A 23,011-nucleotide genomic window follows, 5' to 3' on the forward strand; every position below is an offset into this window, starting at 1 on the left:
TTTAATTAACCTCAACTACAGTGTCTGCAACGCGGTCTTTTATACTGTGGCACTGTAAATGGGGTAGCCTAGGGATTGGGTTTGGATAGAAAAATTAATTTTCATCAGAACAATTGGTCTAATATCAAAGATAAGTCTGCCAAGCCCCTTGTTACTTTTCGTTTCTAGGTGCAGGCACCTCCGTATGCGTACATGAGTTAACTCCGAATGGTGCGCAACATCCTTGAAAAGGTTCAGGTTAGAACTGAAGTTTTGGCTTTAAATGCTTACAACTTGAAGTAGCTCAACTGAAGTTACGAAGCCTTTATTCTTACAGCTGACAAGTCTGAGTTCTGCATGCACAAAAAGGTGCCTTCTTCCCAAATTCAACCATACTTACTTAGCGTGCCTAAGTGACAAAATGAATGTAGGATCTTACAGCTGCTCGACAATAGCCTTACTCTGACATGGGAAGCTGGTTATTAAAATTTTGGTTTATTGATGGGCTATTTCAGTAATTTAAGTCAGCACCTGAAACGTTCACCTGTTTCAAGGCAATCATGGCTGCAAATAGGAGGCTACCAATAGTTTACAGAAAATAAAGAGCAGAAAGGGGGACTCCTAGGTATCCAGGACACTATTTCCAAAAGACAACTGGGAGCCAAAGGTTCAAGTAAGACCTTTATTACAACACAGAGCTGATAGCATGTTTTCTTATTTAAAAGAAAGTATTTGGTCTCTTGGTGGTGAAACGCGGTTTGTGCTGGCGACGCAGAACTCTGTGTGGCAGAGGGAACTTGATTTTAGAATCCTGCAAGGAAAATGTTTCTATGTTAATTGAGATATTAGATGAACAACAGAAAACAGTTTGCAATAAATAGCTAAGCTATATTCAACTGCTAACTTATGTATAGAGAAGTAATGCATCCACAGATCAGATATACTTCATAGGAGCTAACAGATGCCTTAGTTTTGCAATTCTTTTTGAAAGAAATGCCTGTTAAAGGCAACTTTTCTGCAACATAATATGTATTTGTTTCAGTTTGACTTTCTTTCAAACAGTTCTAGCATTAAAAGTCTTGATCATAATATAACATAATTGTAAACCTACGCATGCAAGTTTGGTTTCCTCCCTATTTTTGCCTGCAAAGCAAACCTGTACCAGACAAGAGCGCTCCCCCCTCCCAGTCCAGTGTTAGACCCAGACCCACCAGCCACTGCAGTGTTACTTCACTTACATGGAACTGCTTGACTGCTGGTCTACGGCACTTGCTAGCAGCAATTTCCTCAACTTTCATGATCTGAATAGAGTGAGCACGGGCACGATGACGGGCTCCCATATCGCGGTCTGTAACAAGAGAGCTCATTAAAAATAAATCTTAAGACATTTTCAGTTCAAAAAATCTTACTACCATCTTTTCAGGAAATGTTTATAGTACCGTCTACAACTTTTAACATCTCTGATCAACTCTACTTCATCACACTGGTTTTGGTATCTGAAGTGATGGCAGAAATACCACAGAACCAACATGCAGCAGCAAATTCTTCCTGGAACTCCTCCAAGAAAGTGCCATCTTATTCTTCTTGCCTGATTTCAAGAAGGTACACACATACAGAAGTAATCTACATGGGACTATTTCATTTTTTGCACAAGAAAACTGTGATTCAGAATCAACACTGAAATGAGGTTACTGGAAAGGCATGTGAACTTCAAAAAAATTTCCCTTCCAAAAGGAAGGTGCAAATAGGTAGGATCTGAGGTTATCTTCACTTTTCTTAAAATTGACAAGTGACAGAAATGTGAATTGATATTTAGCCCACATAATTAGGCTTTCAGAACAGGAGGAAGCCATCTGTACATGGGCTACCTGAAAATTCCTCCCTGCAGCAGTGAAAATCACTGCCTTCAAATCATGATGTCCACAGCTAGTTCCACAAGATATGCCTGTTGAAATACTGTTGTGCTTACAATGCTTCCCACCGTGAAGATCTAACATACCTATTAAAAACTTACCTGTCAAAAGTATTCTTGAACATAAAGGTATCAAAGTCATTGTATCATGACAAATTAAGTTCTCAGGTCTCTTAAGCAGTCCTTCAGTATGCTAATTAACAGGAATTATTGTAACTTAATGTAGAACCTTAAATTTCACTTTCAACAGCACTTCAGCTTTTGAAAGGCGACAAGACACATTTAATATTTGCACACATGACAAGAATATCATTATTAAGAACAATATTCTTTGGGTTTTTATGTGCATCCTATAGTGTTTATAACACTTCTGGATTCAAGTATCAACAGCATCAGCTATACAAATGGTCTATCCCTCAAGTACTTCACATAACAGGCTGGAATCAGGACAACCTTTAGTTCTCCCTGAGCAGAGGCAATGAGATCTTGGAGCAACACAGATCCTTTGTTTTTCCCCTGTAATTTTTTTTTTTTTTAATTACTCTCCAAAGGACAGATGCTAGGATGTTCCACATGATATCTGAAATACTCTGTCCACAAGACTCGGGAAGATACACTCAATTATTTTAAAACAATAAATATAGTGCAAGAAATCTATACAGCACCTAAAAGGTCATGAAACTCTCAGTCTGTATAGCAAAGCTCATTACTAGAATTGCAGAAAGTCACACCAAGATGAAGTGGGAGTATTTTCAGCTAAGGAAACTGTATAAAGAGTGGTAACGAGTAAGATACCACATACATCATACATAAACATCTATGGACTTCTCCAGGAACTCCCCACTTTATTTTTCCAGTGTTTCAGTTATCTTATCATGGATCAAGTCAGCACGCTTTGTGCCCAGTTTAAGATTGAATCTTGTGCTTACATACTGGTCCTACCATTTTATTCCTCAAACAGTTACACATACTCACAGCACTGAGTGACAGCACCAGCCGTGGTCAAATCCCTGTACTCCCTGTACATGTTGTGAGTTCCGCTACGAGAATCATAGCGCAACCAAATACCAAAATTTTTTACCCGCAGAGGGGACTTCTCATACACCTGGAATTACACAAGATCACAAAAGTAGTTAGAGACAGTACATCATCAGCATTTTACAAGTTTAAGAATAAGTATGTTAGCACTCTAATGAAACCACTGTGGTAAGATTTATTGTGAAAAACAACTACTTGCTCTCCTTCCCCACACCAACATAGCTACATTCAAGACTTGGTAATTCAGAGTGGAGAGTTTTAGTAATTCAGCGTGGGAAGAAAAATACACACACAAGACTTCAGCTCTAAAGAATGTCCTTTAAGCATCAAGGTAGAAGAGTGTAACCATACAAATATCTACTTTCCAAGGATTATGAATGTCCAGATGACTCTTAAAAGCTATATTCCACAACGAAGCAAGCATAAGAAGCAGACAGCAGCACTGACTAGTGGCATAGTTCATAACTCTGAAGTGCGGGGAAGTAAGTTCCTTTCTAGTTTACTGGACATATACTGCTACTTGGAAAAAACGAATTTGTCAGCTTCACAGCAACTGAAGGATAAATGAATTTCAACCTCACCCCCAATTACAATGCTCCATATAAATTCCTTCCACATATACCAGCTGGAATTGCTTATACATCTCCCACTTCTTTAGGTTTTTAATCCCGCACCTGGCCACAGTAGACAATCTCTCCAGAAGACTTCTTCATCTTCTTCAGCTGAGAAACGAAGTACCAGAACCGGGACTTCGCGACAACATGGTTCGGAGCGAAGATCCGCATGCGGTAGAGAGGCGGGGTCGTGCATTTCGGCGTCGGCAGGCATCGCCCGACCACCTTGTACTCCCGCAGCTGCAGGAAGACGAAAGACAGGCCGCCCGCAGCGTGAGCCCCTCCGCGCCGCCGGCCCAGCCGCCGCGGAGCCACCCCCGCGCCAGCCTGACCCCGCCCCGCCACCGGCCGAGCTCTTGGAAAGCGCCGCGGCGAGAGCAGGCGAACCCAGGTGAAGGGGAAGAGAGAGACCACCGGCCCAGGCGGATCGCCCCACGGGCCCAGCCGTGCCGCCCGCTGATCGCGGCCCCCCGCCCAGGGGCGGCGCGGCCCCCTCACGCCTCTTGCGGGAGCGGCGCCGCCGCCATGTTGGCCGCTCGCCTCCCTCAAGAGCCAGGCAGGGCCGCTTGGGCGCGCAGAGGCCGCTCTCGAGCGCCGCGAGCCCGCGCCGCCGCCCTCCCAACGGCCGCCTCGGCCTCGGTCCCGGTGCCGGCCGCGCCCCCCGCGCCCCGGCCTTCGCTCACGGTGCCCGACGCCTTCATGGTGCTGCCTCCTCCGCAGCCAGCAGGAAAGGAAAGGCCGCGTGCACCGCCGTCTGCCGTCAGCCGCCCGCCGGCAGCCCCGCCCCCGGCCGTCCTCTCCGCCCATTGGCTGGGAGGAGAGCGCGATTGGAGGAGGCAGCCGTCAGTCTCGGCCCGCGGCGGCCGGCGCTGGGTTCCGGGCCGGCGGGGGCCGCGTGGCCTGGTCCGTGCCCGGCCCGCGGCGGGGGCGGCCCGGCGGTCGGCCACGCCGGCCGCGGAAGCTCGTCCTCCCCTGCGCAGCGGAACCAGCAGTGCCGCGTGCCCCTTTCCTCGTCACCGTGGCCGCGGACCCGCATGGTCCCGGTACCGGTAGGAAGAGGCCCGGCTGTGCGTGACTCCGTCTCCCGCCGGCCCTGCTCGCGTTGCCGCGGAGGACGTGGCAGGGAGGCCCCAGGCGGAGGCAGCCAGCACCGCGCTCCCCCTCGGGGCGCGGAGGGCTGCCGGGGGAACCTTTCTCACCCTTGGTCTCGCGGGAGACCGGGGTTGCTGGCTGCCGTGAGGTTGCCCCTGTGGATCCCCCCACGCGTTCGGTTCGGTGGGATCCTCTTTTTCACGGCTGGTCCCGAGTGCTTGCGGTCCTGTGCACCGTGAACTAGAAACGCTTCCGCAGTGACGAGGAGTTAAGTTCTCCCAAGTGGCGTGCGCCTCATGCTCTTGAAAGTAGCCGTGCGACGTGAAGGGTTTTTGCCTTGGCGGATACCGTAACAGCAACACCGCCGTAACGGTTTTGTAAATAGCTGCATCGTGTTGCTGCGGTTACTCGCATTTAGTCTTTTTTTTCTTTAAGTCTGATTCCACAGGCACGCGCGCGTCTAATCACGCCCCCCCTCCCCCCCCGTGTACACTGCTTCGTTGCGGAACAATTTGCGGAAGAGGCCACCGTCCCTTGCAGACCTCGGCTGGACTACTCCTCTCGCAGGCCCGCGCCGACGCTTCTGCAGCATGTGAGCTCGGGCCCGTCCTTGTGCGAGCCACCGAGCGGGTCACTCCGGTCGTGACTACGGGGCTCGCACCGGCGGCACCGAGCGCCCCGGCCCCCCCCCCTCCCCGCTGGCAAAGCACGATTTCCGCATCCCGGAGGGAGTTTGGGGGCGGAACGGGCAAGTCCCAGTTTATCAAATCGGTGCAATTGGTTTCACGGTGCCGCGGGGCGTTGACAGTAACGAGGAACAGCACCGGCGGGAGGCTTTCCGCGGTCCCCTCGGGCCGGGGGCGCGATGCCCGGAGGAGGCCGGGGCGCTGGAGGCCACGCCCACGCGCCGCGGGGGGCGGGACTACGGCTCCCAGGGTGCAGCGGGGCCGGGGAGGTGGCACGTCCCGGCGTGCCCCGCGGCTGGCCGCCTCGTCGGAGAGGGGAGGTGAGCGCGGCAGGCCGGGCCAGGGGCGAGGGCGCCGCGCGGCACGCTGGGAGCCGTAGTCCTGCGGCGCGGTGGCCCCGCCGCGGGCGGGCTGGCTGAGGGGCGGGGGCAGCTTCCCTTCCCGGAGGCCGTGCCGCACGCGCGAGGGCCGCGGCACCTCCCCTGGGCGTCCTCCTCCTCCCGCCGCCAGCTGAGGCGGCGCGGCCTGGCCCGGCCCGGCCCGCTCCCTATGCTCGTGGCGGCCGCGAAGCTGTGGGGGTGGGAGCCGGCGGCGCCGCCGCGATGGAGGAGTGACCGGGAAGGTAACGGCGGGGGGAACGGGGACGGGACACGACACGACGCGCGGCGCGGGGTGACTCAGCCCGGGGCGGGGGGGGGGGGGGGCGGCTGGGCCTCCCCGGCCATTGGCAGGGGCCGCGGCACCTCAGCGGCGGGGAAGGGGCGGTGTGGGCGCCCGCGGACGTCGCCGCTGAGCTGGCGGCGGTGGGCTCCCTCGAGTCACCCGGCCGGTTCCAGTCAGCCCGGCGCCGCCTCCTCTGCAGCCGTAAGGCTCTGGGGAAGGGGGGCGAGACTCCGCAGCCTCCCCGCCCGGCCAGCCGGCCCCGCTGCTGGGGGAGCGGGGGGTGCCGCAGTCGGCCGGTCGCCGCCGGGCCGGTCCTGTCCTCGGTGAGCCGGTGGGGGCTGGGGGCGCGTGCGTGCGGCCGCGAAAAATATCGGGATTTTTCTCGTCTAATGCACGCTGTAGCTTGCGGTGCGGTTATATTCGCGTGCTGCGGGAGCCGCCTCGGTAGCCGTCCTCCGTTATGGCTCCGGTGGGGGAAGAAAGTAACCGTAAGCTGTTCGGCTGCAACGTGAGGGGAGGGACCTCCCCCGCACCTCCATATTCCGCTGCTCTCGGCGTGCTTCAGTACGGTGGTTCCCCGCCGTCCCGCCGTGGGAGAGCCGCCGCCGGGCCCCGCACGCCGCCGGAGGAGTGCTTTGTCACGCCGCAGCGGCCCCGGGAAGGGGCTGAAGGGGTTAAGTTGCAGCCCCGGTGCCTTCGCCGCAGATCTGGACGCGGTGGGGTGTGAATGCCTGATCACCCTCCTCGGCTGGGCTGCTGAGCCACGCAGTGGTGTTGGCTCTGCAGCGAGAGGAGGCTGGGCTCTTTGACCGAGTCGGGGAGCGGGGGGAGAAGGCCTTACTCCTCACAGGGAATTCCTGGCCAGTAAGAATGTGCCTGAAACGAAGACCTAATATGTCACTTCAGAAAGAAAAACTTTCTAGTCCAGTTGAAAAGTCCTCGAAGTAGCTATAATTACACAGCTGTTCATTTTGACTGCCTGTTAGGTCAGTGTAAAGGCTCTAGAGCCTAAGAGTCTGTAAATATGCTCAAGACTTGCAGCAAGCGAAACAGAAATCAAAAAAGAACATGAAAGATGACCTTTTACTGTCTTTGTTTTATTTGAGAGAAAACTTGAGGGAATTAAAATGAAGCATGTCACCGGCTCCCTGTGTGCTATCGCAATCTTGTAAATACCTAAAATGAGTGCTGTAAATGAAATATTCTTTAATTACTAATTGTTACCGTGATTAGCATCTGTAGTTAAAATGCTCTGGATGCTTTTCATTATTAGGACACATCTGGATGCAAGTTACACACCTTTGACCATGTTAGTGTTGTTAAACTGGGCAATCTTTCCCACTTGAAGTGTGACTACATTTTTTTTCCTGCTTTCCTGTATGAAAGCAGTCTCTACTATCAAATGCATTTACAGGTATTTAACATGTGAAAGGGAATAAACTGTCCTGATGAGAGATACGTATACCTGTATGACTTCACTGCTAAGGAGCTGCGCCCTCCTAATTATAGTAAGATCAGTTTGCCACCCAGCATAGTGTACTGCTTAACAAAAAAAGCATCTCTACTTAAATAAGACAATACTTTCTACACAGCTGCATATTAACTATTAATGTTATTGATTTTTTATAAATAAAACTAGCTTTAGTGACATAGTTGATGTTAATGCTGAATATATCTTGCAATGGATTTTGCGAACTGTAAGTACTATTAAAATTGCAGTTCGATTTTTCTTTTGAAGTGTAACTGGATGGTAAAATAGATTTGTGGTGGAAAGCTACCTGCTTAACTAAAACCATATAGCATGAGAAGCTGTTTTGTTAGCTTTCTCAAAAGGCTCATTCAAATAGTCTGTCTCATTAATTGTCTTATAGAGTTGGCTAGTCAAGCTGAAGGTCTTAGAAAAGGATATATGGTATAAGATGACACTTTAAATATGCTCATGTAGCATATACAAAATTAGTAGAACTGGTTGACATTGTGCCGAAACCAGGACACATTGCTGTTAGCTGAACAAGTGAAGAGAATACATGTTTGAGCCAGGTTATTTTTAATAGCAAAACTTGTCACCCAGGTGTAGAAGATTACTACCTTTTGGGCAGATAATGTAGTGACATCAGCAGGAAAATGTCAAAAATATGCTTCTGTATATTAAATAGTTTTACTTGTATAACTCTGGACCAGACCCTAATCGAAAGATGCTGGGGGGGGGGGGGAATCATTTTCCCCACAGCATTTTCCTTTAATCTGGCTGGTTTGGATGTTGATTATGGGGAAAACAAGCTGGGGGCTGGGGACGCAGAGGGAGAAGACTCAGCAGAGCAACTTTAATCCCTAAAGGTTTTGACCCCGAGCGGGATTGCTCTGTGTCGTAAGGCAGCGTGCGAAGCTTGTTTTGCCACGAGTCATCGCTTTGTTCCAGATTTTCTGGTTTCTATACTGCTGCAACCTGCAATTTTTTTTGGTACGAACTCAATTTTACTTATTAAATTGCTTTTCATGATGCATTTTGTTATAGTATATTCTGTACTGAGTTTTATAGAAATGTCCGTCTGTTACCATGTTAAATTTTGGGCTCTCCTTTTCAGGCGTGCTTGCTGTCGGTTGTCACTGTGCCACCTCCCTTCCAGTGGGGGAGGGTGAACAGCAGAGTGTGCACAAGACACGCAATACTAAGAAATCAGAAGTTCTACCTATAGGCATGTAGGCAGCTTGAAACCACAGCTCCTTTGTATTTCATCTCTTCCTCTTGTCTTTCTTCCTTTCCCCTGCCTCCTACATACTTATATAACAAGGCCTTATTTCAGGCCTAATTAACTATGTTACCATGGGGGGGTGGGGGGAGGGGGGCGGGGCTTTGAAGGATAGATGGATGTTTGTCCCCTCTTGCTGTTTTAACAGCATCCTAGTATTTGACAAAGAATATTTTTTTTAATCCACTGTTTTACCAGAGCATTGCAGAACAGCCTGTAGAGGCGCGTCATCTTTCAAACATTTATCTAGCTTGCTTGTTAATTTTACACTGAATTTTCTAAATAAAAATCATTGCTAGTAAATCAGCACCCATTAGTAGGAACAGAAAACTTTGTTAACAACTCAGTATGAGTGTATTTTGTGGTTAATTTCTAAGACACTTCTCTTGTGTGCGCTTGATTTAGAAGAAAGTCCTTCTAATGGCTTTGTCCCTCTAGGGGAAATACTTCATAAATGGGTTTATGAAGCATCTTAACAATCTTAGAGATGAGTAGAAGGGGGTTTTTTTGCAGTTGTAAAGTTTGTGGTGGGGGAAAAAAAATACAGCAGTCTATCATTTAAGTAGCAGATTTATGCTTATGTCATTCTTGCTGAAACCTTCTCTGCATGCTTGAAATTTGAGTTCAAGCCTTTCAGTTGAATAGTACACATCATGCCATTTCTCTGTTAATTAAGATGGTATTAGCTCTTTTTAAGAGAACTGAAATATAGGGACACTTCAAATTTTCCTTATTCAATAAGAAGTTTCGTACTATTAAAAGTTGATTAAAGGACTTAGAATTCTGATATCTGTATCACAAGTATGCGCATTCATGTTTTGGTGGAGTACATACTATGTGTTTGAGGTTTGTGGGCAAACTTCTGTGGTTGTTGCTGTCCTGCTTTTAATTTTTGTTCTGCTGAGCAAATAAAGTTTCTTTTTCTCTATTTGCAGATGATCGTAGTTTCCCCTCTAGAAGAAGTGGGCAAACCAGTTAGGAGTAGGAAACAAAGAGTATAGCAATAGAGATGGATGAACAAGCCCTTTTAGGGCTAAACCCAAATGCTGATGCGGACTTCAGACAAAGAGTATGTAACTAACTTGCTTATCTCTCTAATAATTGGGGGTGCCGTTTCAGTGCAAAAGTCTCTTATTTTCTTGGGCGGGGGGTTGGGGGTTTGGGGTTTTTTTGTTAACCAATACATAGGGTTCGTGGTGGCAAGTACAAAACAAAGTCATGTCACAAGCATGTAAGCTGAAGGTCATGTGTCACCAATTCTGTGAAATTACACTTAACGTGCATAGAATTTGTTTTTCTGGGCTCTGACTTTTTCAGTCCTTTCAATTCTTTGCACTTGTTGCTCAGCTCCTTACGTAGGTTCCCATAGAATGAAAAGCAGCCACTGAAAACAATGAGTTGCTTGCAATTGCCCTTTTAATTCTTAGATGTGTGTTTTTTTAATTTGAATGGATTAGTTACCTTTAGTGTCTTAATGAAATGTGTGTTTTTAACTATAGTGAAGCTTGTATTAGCGTAGAGTAGGTTAAGAAAGTAATTGTGGTATGTGGGTAACCATTACTTTATAAAAGAGATGCTCCTATGAAAAGGCATTACAATTTATATAACTATTTAATGAGTAAATATTTCTGCTTACTGATGATTATCAAGTTGATTCAACTGTCTACAAGATAACCTCCAGTAAAATCTTTCAGAAATGAGGATGTTAATACCTTGGTTTTGTGTTCATAAAACAAATCCTGGAATGTATAAGAAAGTTAAAAATGTAGTTTGATACAGCTTAATATTGCTAAGCAGCCTGTTAAATATGTTGGTTCTGGGTATTTGTCCTTTTTGAAAGGATGGATATAGCTAATCTCTAGTGTTCTGTTAATAGAATATCACTAAAATTTGAAGCTTATAGACTTATTGACCTTTTAGCTATGCAGTCTGCCTAATTTTGAAATATTTTATAGTAAAAGGTGACTTACCTTTTCACTAATTGTGTAAGATGTAACATATAAAGGATGTATCAAACAATTTCTAGGAAAACCATTCAGTATAAGAAAATTACCAGTACAGCCTACAGGAAGTGAGTTCTTGTTTCAAGGACTTATTTCAACTCACTGAATAATTACTTTGGGAAATTACTTTGGTGAATGGAAACAATTATGAACTAATGCAAAAAAAAAAAAAAACAAACACCAAAAAACAACAGCCAAAAAACCCTCTTGAAATACATGCATTCATAGAATTGAAATAACGTTGTTAATCTAATCTCTGTTTCAAAAGTTATTTTACTGTTTTGTATAACAGGCCACACTAAATCTTAAAGCAATTAGATCAAGTTAACTGTTGTCAAAAGCTATTTAGAAGTTCTGATAAGCAACTTGATTATTTAAAACTTGGTAGAACTTTTTTCCAGTCTCTGTAATAGATTCATAAACTGACGGCTGTCAGGTGATCAGTGTTTGAATGTTCTTTGAGCTTGAGGTGTAGAATGCAGCCAAAGAGGTGCAACAAAAATAGTGAGTTGTTTTCAGTGAAAAATCTAAATCACTTTCTCTTAAGAATTTGCGGAAGGAATTTTAGCTTGGATGTGAACTTCCACCCAAATGAAAAGGCCCTGAGCAACTTCCTCTAGTCGACCCTGTCTCCAGAGTTCCCTTCTAACCTCAACATTTCTCATTCTATGACTTTCATATTCCAGTAACAAAAATCTTTGTATTGAATGTAAAGTGGAAATGGGCACCTATGATATTAGCATTTGAAGAAACACTCTTGCGTTATGGTAATTAGGGAGTCATATAAATACTTGGATGTATCCCAATAGTTTGGTTTTTGGAAGGAGAGCTGTTTAAATGTGAGTCTAAGTGTGAATGAGATGTCTTGCTGTGTGGTTTGTTTGTTCTTTTCAATGAAACTTACTTGGATATTTGCAGGCACTAGCCTACTTTGAGCAGCTGAAGATATCTCAGGATGCTTGGCAAGTCTGCGCAGAAGCATTAGCTCAGAGTATATACAGGTAATGTAGATAAGAATCATTGCTTATTTTCATAGTAATATGTTTGGGTCTGGTTTTAGCTCTACAGCGTAATAGGCAAACTAAATTGCTGAAAGTTAATATGGTCTTCATACTATTTTTAGTATCATAGTTGGTCTATGGCTTCTGTATAATGCCTTTCAAGGAAGAGCAACGTATAAATAAAACTCCGTATTAATTTAGTAGCCTAAAGACTGCTGCTTTATGAAATCCATGAAAAAAGAATGAGTTCTAGTGCTATCTTTTGGGGGAGGAGAGGAGTGCTGAAAATTTCCTATTGTGAGACCATAGGCTTTATATGCAGTAATCTCAGTAGTTCCTTGCCCCTATTCTATGGAGTAGGCCATCCCATTTTTCAAGATGCAAAGAGTGTGTAGTCGCCACTATTTTTGCACAAAGTTGTGTATTTAGATCTCAAATACTAGGTTGTTGCTGTATCACAGAATAATTCAGGTTGGAAGGAAACTGAGGGATGTGTATCTCCTGAATAACAACAGTGATTTATAGTGAATGCTTTTTAGTATATGATTTATCAAACCTTCTGACTCCAACGGAGTACGCAGTAATTAACAAAACCACACAGGACTTGAAAACAGCATTTTATAATCTTTACCAAAATACATTGATTGTTACAATTTTTAGACAATAAGATAAAAAACTTGTGTAGATTACATAGCATGTGGAATGTCCCTTCCTAATCTATACCTCAGTTTGTCTTCAGCTTTGTTCTTTAAGACACCATGTACAACTTGCACTTGGTGTACTAATGGACCCCGAATGTATTATTGAAGCCTTTTATAAAGGCAGGATACAATAGGTATTGTGGTTTTGTATGTTCAGTACTGAAATCAAAGCATAACAAATTGGTGGCTATAGAAAAAAAGATTATAATATCAAACATATAAATATTAGTTTAACAGTTGCTCATTTTTACTAAATGAACTGCTCGGGTATTTGTCATTTTTGCTTTGAAGTAATAGCAGTAGCATTTTTCTCTGATGCACAGTAATTCTTGGATTTGCCAAAGGGACGACCTGGTTGCAGTATTTGAGGAATTTTTTTCTTCCCAAAGAAGTGTACCATATTGCCATGAGTAACAGAATTTTCTTTTCTTTTCTAGTGATGATCACATCAAGTTCTTTTGCTTTCAAGTTCTGGAACACCAAATTAAGTTCAAGTGAGTAAGCTTTCTTGACACCAGCCATATACATCCATTTAATTTTCCCTTTTTTATTCTGCTTGCAAAGAAACTTAAAATGGTATCTGTCATCTCAGTGTGGTTGATGAGATGGCTTTAATCTGGTCCAGAGGACTTTTTTGTATTTCTTCACCTTTTCCTGGGAGAGGAGTAGTTTGCTTTTCAGCAGCTGTTGGGTTTTGAGCAGCATGCTCTACTTAGCTAGTCTAATACCTGTGTATGGCCCAACACAGACCCAATTGCCAAGGATTGCTTGAAACTTGCTTAGCCCTTCCTTTCTGGAGATTCAAGCCTTACTCTGTACTCTCACTGATTTTTTGCAAGAGAGAGTCCTACAAGCAGCAGCCTTGCTCAGTACAGGGTCCTGGACTTCAGACAAAGCCCTATTCATTCAATAACCATGGCAGAGATGTTAAGAGAAATAGTCTTTTCACTGAGTGGTGTTTTCATAGAATCATAATTTTAGGAAAAAATACTTTGAAATATTTTTCATTGCATGGAACTGGTTGTTTGGGTTTTTTTTCACATTTTGGGCTCCTTTGGTCTGGACTTGAACATCATGGCAGAGGTGTCTGCCTCTTGGAATATCATCGTGACTGGTTGGAATACACTGAACATGTAGGTCAGGCTTTAGATAGGAATAAGATGTATTTTGTGACTGATTTTTCACAATTATGTATCAGCAAAAATGAAAGACTTAACTTTCTGTGATTTTATTTACCTGATTTTACCTCATTGTCCATCTTCCTCTGCTTGTTCCACTCCTGTCACTTGCTTCCTGCAGTATGTTTTCTCTTGTTTTCCTGCTTATTTTCTTTGACTGTTTTCAGTGGGGTTGCTTTTTTCTTCTCCTTAATGAATAGTTACTTGTGACAGGAACACTGGAGTCTCATTCAGCAGTCATTCCTGTTAAGGACTGTACCAAACCTATAGCTAGCTCTATTGGAAGGAGAGTGTTCTCAGCTTAGCTAGTCCTGGGAAGGAACATGTTGTGTGGGGGTAGTATTTGAAGTGGGCTGGGTATAATGTCGAATTTTGCCAAGACTATATGTATGACGTAAAGCAGGATTACTTGTGTGCTTTTTTGTTTTGACACATGTCTGATAATAAATGTACTGTAGGTCAGATAAGTGAAGGACTTCCTTGTGCTCACTATGGACAGTCTTCAATGTGTAGTAAACAAGTTTGAGCATATACAGATGTCTCTTCCTTCTCCCCGTGGCTTACGATCAAATGGTTATTTTTATCAGGGGCATAAGTCCTGTCCTAACATCTGCTCCTGATAGAGCAGCTTTCCTGCAAAATTTCAAGCTCCTACTCCAGTATAGGAGGCAGTAGTGCCTCAAAATGTAATCCATTATTATGGGCAAAATGTTTTTTCCTTATTTTTATGTCTTTGATTCAAAATTTTAACATGCAAATAGCTGTGTAAATTCCGTTTCTAGGAACCTTTCATTTACATTAATGTGCAGTATTATGTGCAATATTAAAAGAGTTTTTTGCCTTACTGAATGTTGCGCTTGTCATGAAGGAGTTGTATTTTGATCTCATTATGCTTTGTTTCAGATACTCTGAACTTACTGAAGTCCAGCAGCAGCTAATTAGGGAAACACTGATAACATGGCTGCAAGCACAGGTTAGTATGTCCCTTCACAGCGGTCTTGCATAGTAGGCTTTTTAGTAGGCTAACATAAGGCATTGAGTGTGGGCTAAATGTTTAATCTGTCATTTGAGTTTAAAGATGGGTTCCTGAAGATATGTGGTATCTGATGGTTAAAAGCTTGTAACATGCTAATCTTTATTAGAAATTCTTTAAATCAGATGTTGTAAAGAAGTCTGTGCTTGAACTTATTACTAAATATAAAACTCTTACGTCAGATAATGATTGTGGTTTAATCAGTTGTGTGTGAAATGAGTAGTATTAAAAGTTTCCCTTTAGAGAGGTATAATCCAGATTCCTGATGTTCCTGAGTGTCTGGAGGAGGAGCAGTAATTCTGTTTTTAAGACCCTCCTGGCCTAGCTCCTGTCTGCTTAGAATACTAGCAGATGTTTATGAATGAACAGCATCATTCCTCTGTTACACTATGGCAGAGTACTGGCTACTCGTTCTTGTGGAATTAGTTACTGTAGCTGAACATGTAGTATCAGCTGGACCCAAGAGTTTGCAATCAGCAGAACCATCGAGTGGGCTGATACAAGTCTTTGGCTATACCTGCCATTATCTAGTTATCGTTACACTTCTGCACTGGAAATTAACATAGTTGCTTTGTTTGTAGAAAACTTAACAGTAGGAAATGGAATGTACTACAACTTGAAAAAGGACAGATCATTGTGAAATGTATTAAATTGCTTTTAATTTTTCTTTGTGGCAAGCTGTTCTACAGTTAGGAGGAGTTTATGGAAGAGGAGGAGGAGAGAGAGAGAGAGGGAGATTCATAGTGACAGGCTTTTTTTTTTTGTTCCTCTGCCTGATGAGCTTAGATTTAGAAACTTCCTGTACTATTCTTAAAGCTAACATCTAATTTAGGCACAAGCTAGCTACAAGAGGACTGTAACTTGTTTTCTGGAAGTTCTTGTTTACTCCTTTCACCAAACTAGCAAACTAGCTTTTAGTCTTTGAATAGTACGCTTAATGTCTTAGTACTGAATGAAAGGCTTAGGACTGTATCATCCAGAGAGAATGTTTTCCCTGTTTCATTACAATTTAGCTAAATTTTCTTAAAAAGCCTTACTTTTCCAAGGATTATTGATCTCGGCCAGGAAGAGAGGTAGTACCTTAATCACTATACAGAGATCAACAAGCATACATGATTATTCTCTAATTTAGTAAGAATATACAAATAAAATATCTTGTTTCTACCAGATGCTGAATCCCCAGCCTGAGAAGACTTTTATTCGCAACAAAGCAGCACAAGTCTTTGCATTGCTTTTTGTTACTGAATATCTCACAAAATGGCCCAAGTTTTTTTTTGATATTCTATCAGTAGTTGACCTTAATCCACGAGGCGTGGATATGTACCTCAGAATCCTGATGGCTGTTGATGCTGAGCTGGTAGACCGGGATGTTGTTCATACATCAGAGGCAAGTTATTGTTTTGCATTAACATTTGTTTTAAACTTCCAAAAAGTTATCTTACTTTAATTAGAGCAGAAGACTTGTAGAGGTGGTGTTTTTTTCCTGTGGCAACTCTGCCTTAGAGACATTATGTGGTTTAGATCCAAAAGCCATATGTTGTTTAATATTTTTTATGATTTCATACTTTTCAGTTAATGTATTTTTTTGCTTGAAGGGCTAGCAAACAAAAACTAATGGATTGAGTTAGCCAATTTAATGTTAGACTGACTCATTTAAAAATGTTAATTTCTTCTAGTGCCTGTTTTAAGGAGTCCTAACATCAAAAATCCATTTAATGACCTAGAGGACTTTTCCCCTTTGTCTGCCTTTCTTCAGTGTTTGGGCATTGTGATAGGAAAAAAAAAAAGAGCAAAAACTAGGGTATTTTGGTTTTATTTCTTGCAAGAAAAAAAAGTGCTCTCTTTGGGTTTCTGATTTGAGTTATTTGTCTTGCTAGGACAAGTGGTGTCTGGTAGTGGATACGAAAATGCTACTAATTTGACAGGATGCTAATCTATGACAACACTGATTTATCCTTTTTCTGTATTGATAGGAGGCTCGTAGGAACACCTTATTAAAAGATACTATGAGGGAACAGTGCATTCCAAGTTTGGTGGAATCTTGGTACCAAATCTTACAAAACTATCAATATAATAACTCAGAGTTGACATGCCAGTGCCTTGAAGTAGTTGGAGCTTATGTATCCTGGATAGATTTGAGCCTCATAGCCAATGAAAGGTAGGGGTTTTTTGATGGAATATCTTTGCAAAAATAACCTTGATAGCAGAGCGATTGACTTTGCAAGCCAAGCTGATATAATGGCCAAAATAGACACTACACAGTTTGCTGGGTTCTCCTTAAAATGTACAAAATGCTGGGTTTAGTCAGTACAATAGACTTTAAAACTGTCTTATAAAAAGAAACCATTGTAAATATGCACACAAATAATATAAAGCTTCTTTATGCTTTATGCTACTGTGTACACATAAAAATAAACTTTTTTTTCTCTGAAGGTTTATAAATATGCTGCTAGGTCACATGTCTGTGGAAGTTCTCCGGGAAGAAGCCTGTGATTGTTTGTTTGAAATTGTAAATAAGGGAATGGACCCAATTGATAAAACAAAATTGGTTGAATCTTTATGTCAAGTATTGCAGTCTGCTGGCCTCTTCAGTATTGATCAGGTTTGTATATTGATTTTTACAATAGGAACGAGTCATAGGTTTCCAGCAGTTCTTAAATAAGCAAATGAACAGAAAACTATAAAACTAAGTCCACAGATTAGGGAGAATGAGTTGTGCTTCTGCATCAAAGCTAAATGCTTCTTACACTTTTCTCAGATTAACAGCTTGTTATTAATATTCCTTATTCATTTAAAACACACTGCATTTCGTTTGTCCTCAGTATGAGTTTTTCGTTTTAGAAGCAAGGTATTAGTAACTCCTCTGTTCCTCTCCTAAGGTGTGTTGTGCTTACTGTTACTGCTACTTCTGTGTTTCGTTGCCTTGAATCTTCTCTTCTAAATGATTCTGTAATAGGTATTGTAGCCAAGGGAGAGGGGTTTGTTTTTTATGGTGAGACATTAGATCAGCTGTGCATAATTAGGTAGGGGAAAGAGCTTTCTTAAGGGCACATATGCTGTTCTGCATGTCTGCACCATCAGACATGAGGCTTGAAATTCTTACCTGTAAGCTGGAAAAATATACGTACTAACTAAACACACATTCCCTGGCAGTTGCAGTGTTTAAGGAACTACCTGCCATGTTTGTTACCTGCCGTGGAGAAAGAGGAACCAGTCCTTATAAAGCTGTAGTCCTTAGATTGCAAGGCAGTTATCTCTTAATTTTTGAAGCCTTTGTCAAATTTGTGTTCCTACTAGAATGCAGAAAATGTGCATTCATCAATTCAGGAGGTGTTCCTCTAAAAACCTTACCTCGGGCTCTCTGAGGAAGACTTGTTATTCTTCTCCTTTTGTACAGTTATGGCAGGGAGCAAAACATCTGTTTGGGGTGACTGGTCTAGGGATATTTCTCAATTCTGATCAATGTATTTCTGCAAAAGCAAGCCATAAATATTTAATATTAACTCACTCTTACAGGCAGTACTGAAAGTTATTCGTTATCAGTATTTCTGAAGTGAGCTACAGCTGTTAATTCTTTGAAGTTTTCCCATAAAAAGATTTTCCTCTTATACAGCCTAAAATTTATGGTAGGTATGTGCTTCTGCTTTTATTTTGAACCTGCTTCTTGCTGTAAAGTAAAAAGAGACACAAACTAATCTGAAGCGGTGAAGCAAGCTGCTGTTGTATAATGGAGGACAGCCAAATCTGGCATTGCTTTAATTTTTCTCTCTCCGTTCCCCAGGAAAAACTAACCAGGCAATTGTACTTTCCATCTAGGAGACAAACGTTGGTTTTACTACTTTTACACACTCGACATGGGTAGTACAGTCTGTAAGCTCATGCCATTTAAACATGAGCTCTGCTAGTATTTTTGATTGGATGTCTTTTCTTGCAGGAAGATGATGTGGATTTTCTAGCCAGATTTTCTAAGCTGGTCAATGGGATGGGGCAAGCACTAATAGCTAGTTGGACTAAACTGATAAAAAATGGTGATATGAAGAGTGCTCAAGACACCCTGCAAGCTATTGAAGCAAAAGTGGCCCTAATGTTGCAACTGCTAATTCACGAAGATGACGACATCTCCTCTAATATAATTGGCTTTTGTTATGACTACCTTCACATCTTGAAACAAGTAAATATGTCTGGCTTCAATTTAACATCACTTTTTGACATATGATTTAGTTTGATTTTTGTGGGAATAATGAATCTCATACTATGTGCAAGCTGACTTGCAAAATAGGTTTTTTGACTAATTAGTATTCAGTATCTTAATGGCTGTGGTCATGCTATTTCTATAGTGTTTTTTAGAAATCTGAAGGAATTGGGTTACATCTTGCATTAAGCAGAAAGAAGGCTTGCAGATCATATGGCTGTTAAAAAAGCAAACCTGTCTTTTCCTATTAGACACTAATAAAGGAGTTACTATACAAAAAATAACACTTGAAACTTCTTTTACAGCTTTCTGCTCTTTCAGACCAACAAAAAGCTAATGTAGAGGTAAGTATTTTCTTTTTACTAGAGATTCTTTTTTTCAAGAACACACTGGGTCAGAATCTTTCATTTTGCTGAAACAAATCACGTTTTATTTATATGCCTTAAAATGTGCATGTGACAATAATTAAAAGGGAAGACTTAAAAGTAAGGACAGTATGTTCCATCTTCTGCTAAGTAGCTACAGCTGTTTCTTTAAATAGTAAACCTACATTGAATTGTGTATGAAGATGAAAGCTATTTTAGAGCTGGTCTTCCCAAGCAACCCGTAAGCATATGTTGGTAAGCTCCTATACAGTCTGTACTGTTGATAGAATGTTCTTAAGTCAAGATAGAACAAGAGGTTTTTTTCCTGAAGCTTTGTATTTTTATTAAATCATGCCCTAATTCCAAAGGATTGGAAGAAGTATATGGGAAGGGTTATCATAAAATTCAACCCTTGATAGTATCGTAAGTTAAACTTATGAAAGAAGCTGCAATTCAAATGTAACAGTTGTACTTAGAATGAGCAGTTATATGTTAAGCATTACATTGAACTGTATATTAAGCTTAAGTTTATATGCTTGAGTTTATGTATAAACTGAAGTTTATATATAAAGCATTAAGTTTAACAAATAAGGTTTATGTCCAGTTTTGGAGGTAGTAAACTTGTTTGGTTTTTTCAACGCTGTCCTCTTTTAATTTCTTTTCCCTATGACACTTCTGCAGCAACGTGGATGTACTAATTTAGATGTTGAACTGGTTAGATTGGTGCAGGTATTTTGTAAGTTCATACAGCTGACAGCTGTGATTCCTTTTCCTTTACAAAGAAAACTGAATTCTGTACCTGTTCTAACATGAAAAGTTGAATTTGGATAACTGTGGTCTAGATTATCTTGATCTGGTTTTGTCTAATGTCTGTTTAAATTGGATGAGGTAACACAATAAGAGAAGTTTGATAACATCACTGAATCTTTTTTGTTCTTATAACTGGATCAAACCAAATCACTACTGCGGTGCATTTAAAAGACTTAAAATTTGAATGTGTTACTGTCCCGAAATCTGTTGTTTTGTTAAACTTGCTTTCATACTGAAGAACTTCGTGTTATAATTATTTCTTAATTTTACTGAGCACTTCTTAAGGATTTGTGTTAAGCTGAGAAGCAGTCATACCAATCTTGCTTCTTTCATCCAACTCATAATAAGAAAGTATTTGGAAATAGTCTAAATCTTATTGTAGTCTGTCTTAAGCTTTAAGTTGTGTCCTTAGCAGTGTTCCTTTAAAGTTTTGCACCCAAGAAGTTCTCACTTCCAACTTGTTCATTATTTGAATGGAAAAAAAGGGGATCTTGCTTATTGTGCCTTTGAAGTTCCAAAGTTTTTTTTTCTCATCAGCAGGATCACATTTTTAATTTTCAAAATTACAGGTATTTCTAAGCATTTCTGGCTACAAGCATATCATGTTAATGTTTTGCAATTATTTTAGTTCTGTAATGTCACTTCCTACAGAGAAGCAGAGACTTCTCACAGATGATGCTGACACTTGTTGTCAATAAAAAGCCTGATCACGTTCTTGCTATTTGACCATGTTCTTCCTCAAAGTATTACAAGTGTCTGTTTCTGCAAGATTACCAAGAATTTCACCTCCGTAACCTAAGTTTAATTCATTGGTCCATTTGGTGTTAAAGAACTTTGGGTTTTGCACTTAAAATGAAAAATATGTAATCATGATTCATTTGTCAAAAGTGTGTTTTGTTTTTTTTTTAATTTACCTTGTTCCCTTGTTTATTATTTGTCTGAAACATATGGCTATCCACATTCAGAACCTCCAGTACTGGAAGAGAATCGCAAAATGCTAATCAAGTTCTTGCTGGTATGATCAGCATTTTCATTTGCTATAGTTATTATAAAGACTGGCTATTGAATTTAACCAATATGGAAAAAAAAAAAGACACAAGTTTGTTTTTTTCACCTGGTAGTAGGTATAGGGATGAGGTGATCTGTAATGCTGATCAAATACCTGTTATAATTCTACTGAGTCTTCTCCAATATTCAGTGAATCCGTTCCTTGTAATAAGTATAGGGATATGTCCTGCCCCATTACTTGTTGCTACTTAATATTCTCTTAGAATTCTAACACTTTCTTCTTGTCATAGATATAAAAATGGTCTGCCTCTGATTCAGTTTGAATTATTCAGAATAGCTTTCTGTCCATTTGGAGTATTTATATTTAATACACGTTTTTGTAGGTTCCCCAGAACAAACAGTTAAACTAAAGTGAAAATTAAAATATAATAGATTTTAAAAGACTTGGTTTAGGTAACTGTGTGTGTCGGTTCAATTTCTATCCATCCTGGAAAGCATGAATGGAATGGAGTACTCCATGTATTTTAAACATTAAATCAGAGTTCTAGAAACCTGAACTAGTAAATGCTTAGTAAGATCAAAGTGATAGAGTTTGAGACTTCAGTAGAGACGAGATCAAGTCTTTATTCCTGTTTTAGGACTTGCCAACAGTCCCTACTAAGGTGAAATTGCACATCAGTGTTTTAACTGATCTAACAACTTGCCGCTGCTGAAAAGGGAAGGTTTTGCTTTTCTTACACTTGTTTGCTGCTCCTGGCCCTTAGTCTTGGATTCTTTGCTGAACCAATTCAGCTTGTTAACCTGTCCCAAAAAAACCTTTCAAGGATGTTGAGCTATTAGAGAAGTTAATGTTACGGCTAAGCTGACCTGCCCCTTTAAAATAGGATCTTGGACAACCTGTTTAGCTTCCTCTGCCTAGTTCAGTCATCTTAATTGTTGCTTTCAGCATGAACTGAACAGCATGTTACAAGCAGGAAACAAAGCCAGATAATACTGTCAGAGACTGAGAGCTCCAAGTCATTTATGCTGTATGACTGGAATGGTATCTGTGTATTGTTTGGATATAATCCATCTGTTTTAATTTGGACTGTTACTTCTGCTAAACCTCTGAAAATAATAATTTAAATAGGATTTAAAATGTTTGTAAATATTTAACACTTGGTTTAATGTTTCCTTTACTGTAGGATTTCAGCTGTTGCTGCTTATCACTTGTTTGCTTCTGTGCTTACAGTTCTGTTTTTATCTTAGGCGATCATGTTGGCTGTTATGAAGAAGTTGACATATGATGAAGAATATAATTTTGAAAATGAGGTATTGTGTTATATGAATAAACAGACAAATGCAACTTAAATTACATGTAGTAAGACTTGCTCATGCTTTTAAAATCCGTATTTTTTCATAGACTAAGGATTTGAAGGTAGGAAGCAAAGGTCTGTAGGCTGAAATTTTTTCCTACGTGGAAAGCTTTTTTAACCTCTGGGCATGTCTGCATAGGACAAAACAACATAGTAAAGGGATATCCAAGTCAGTTCAGTTAACAGAATATTTCTGGCTGCATTTGTGCCTAACTATTCCTAGACAAATACAGCTGTGCTGTTAGCTAAACATAGCTATTGTGCTGGCTTGTTCAGTGTGAGTTTGCGTGTTTCTGCACATCACTTCTGTCTTGCAAGAAGATTTGAGAAACATCGTGTAACGAAACTCTGAGATGCTGCTTGACCTACTTCAGATGGTTAAACCTCTGCAAAAATAAGCTAAAGGAGGCAGAAGGTCTTTGATTTCACTTTCCTCTGCTTATATCTCTGTCAGCCAGCAATAATGATTGAATATGTTAGACAGACTTACTTTTGCTCCAGGCTGTTCGGACAGCTATAGTCTTAAAAAGGTTAACTTAAACTGTATGCAGTCCATCATAAAAGTTTCTGTCAGTTTAATTTTAAAACTAAGCTAGGTGCTGAGAAAGAACATCGTTGAGGAGTGAGTCAA

The 23,011-nt window shown here is 41.5% G+C and overlaps 2 protein-coding genes and 1 non-coding gene across 6 annotated transcripts in view; 1 reads left to right on the forward strand and 2 right to left on the reverse strand.

Annotated features, from left to right (window-relative positions):
* Positions 1–647: 647 nt before the first annotated feature.
* RPL18A (ribosomal protein L18a) lies at positions 648–4,312 on the reverse strand. The gene is made up of 5 exons (XM_076332170.1): positions 4,227–4,312; positions 3,604–3,783; positions 2,867–2,996; positions 1,218–1,327; positions 648–790 (listed from the first exon to the last, which is right to left on the reverse strand). The coding sequence occupies exons 1-5, from the start codon at positions 4,242–4,244 to the stop codon at positions 698–700; spliced, it is 531 nt and encodes a 176-aa protein (XP_076188285.1). The 5' UTR covers positions 4,245–4,312; the 3' UTR covers positions 648–697.
* Positions 2,110–2,241, reverse strand: LOC143155983 (small nucleolar RNA SNORA68). Its single transcript, XR_012994537.1, has one exon. It is a non-coding gene; the product is annotated as a small nucleolar RNA SNORA68 (small nucleolar RNA).
* Positions 4,313–5,620: 1,308 nt separating the features above from the next.
* The window catches only part of XPOT (exportin for tRNA), a 29,988-nt gene continuing 12,597 nt past the window's right edge, over positions 5,621–23,011 (forward strand). The window contains exons 1-11 of one of the 4 annotated variants that reach the window (XM_076332202.1): positions 5,621–5,641; positions 9,670–9,803; positions 11,656–11,738; positions 12,877–12,933; positions 14,521–14,590; positions 15,819–16,037; positions 16,624–16,808; positions 17,084–17,252; positions 18,585–18,821; positions 19,148–19,186; positions 22,274–22,336. In XM_076332202.1, the coding sequence (XP_076188317.1) occupies positions 9,744–9,803; positions 11,656–11,738; positions 12,877–12,933; positions 14,521–14,590; positions 15,819–16,037; positions 16,624–16,808; positions 17,084–17,252; positions 18,585–18,821; positions 19,148–19,186; positions 22,274–22,336 (1,182 nt within the window). In that variant the 5' untranslated portion in view covers positions 5,621–5,641; positions 9,670–9,743. Of the gene's footprint in view, positions 5,642–5,813; positions 5,944–6,254; positions 6,308–8,322; positions 8,446–9,669; positions 9,804–11,655; positions 11,739–12,876; positions 12,934–14,520; positions 14,591–15,818; positions 16,038–16,623; positions 16,809–17,083; positions 17,253–18,584; positions 18,822–19,147; positions 19,187–22,273; positions 22,337–23,011 lie in introns of those variants that run through there. The other 3 variants (XM_076332182.1, XM_076332195.1, XM_076332188.1) reach the window with 3 other exon arrangements.

Source organism: Aptenodytes patagonicus, chromosome 1, assembly GCF_965638725.1.
Source record: "Aptenodytes patagonicus chromosome 1, bAptPat1.pri.cur, whole genome shotgun sequence".
Lineage (NCBI taxonomy): Eukaryota > Metazoa > Chordata > Aves > Sphenisciformes > Spheniscidae > Aptenodytes > Aptenodytes patagonicus.

Bases quoted from the DNA above. Each gene is read 5' to 3' on its own strand.
- RPL18A (XM_076332170.1), bottom strand. The intron at 2,997-3,603 runs GTGCGGGATTAA...GTGTAATTCCAG, and splicing joins AGATTGTCTACTGTGGCCAG to GTGTATGAGAAGTCCCCTCT. The intron at 791-1,217 runs GTAAGTGAAGTA...TTTTCCTTGCAG, and splicing joins CAGCAGTCAAGCAGTTCCAT to GATTCTAAAATCAAGTTCCC.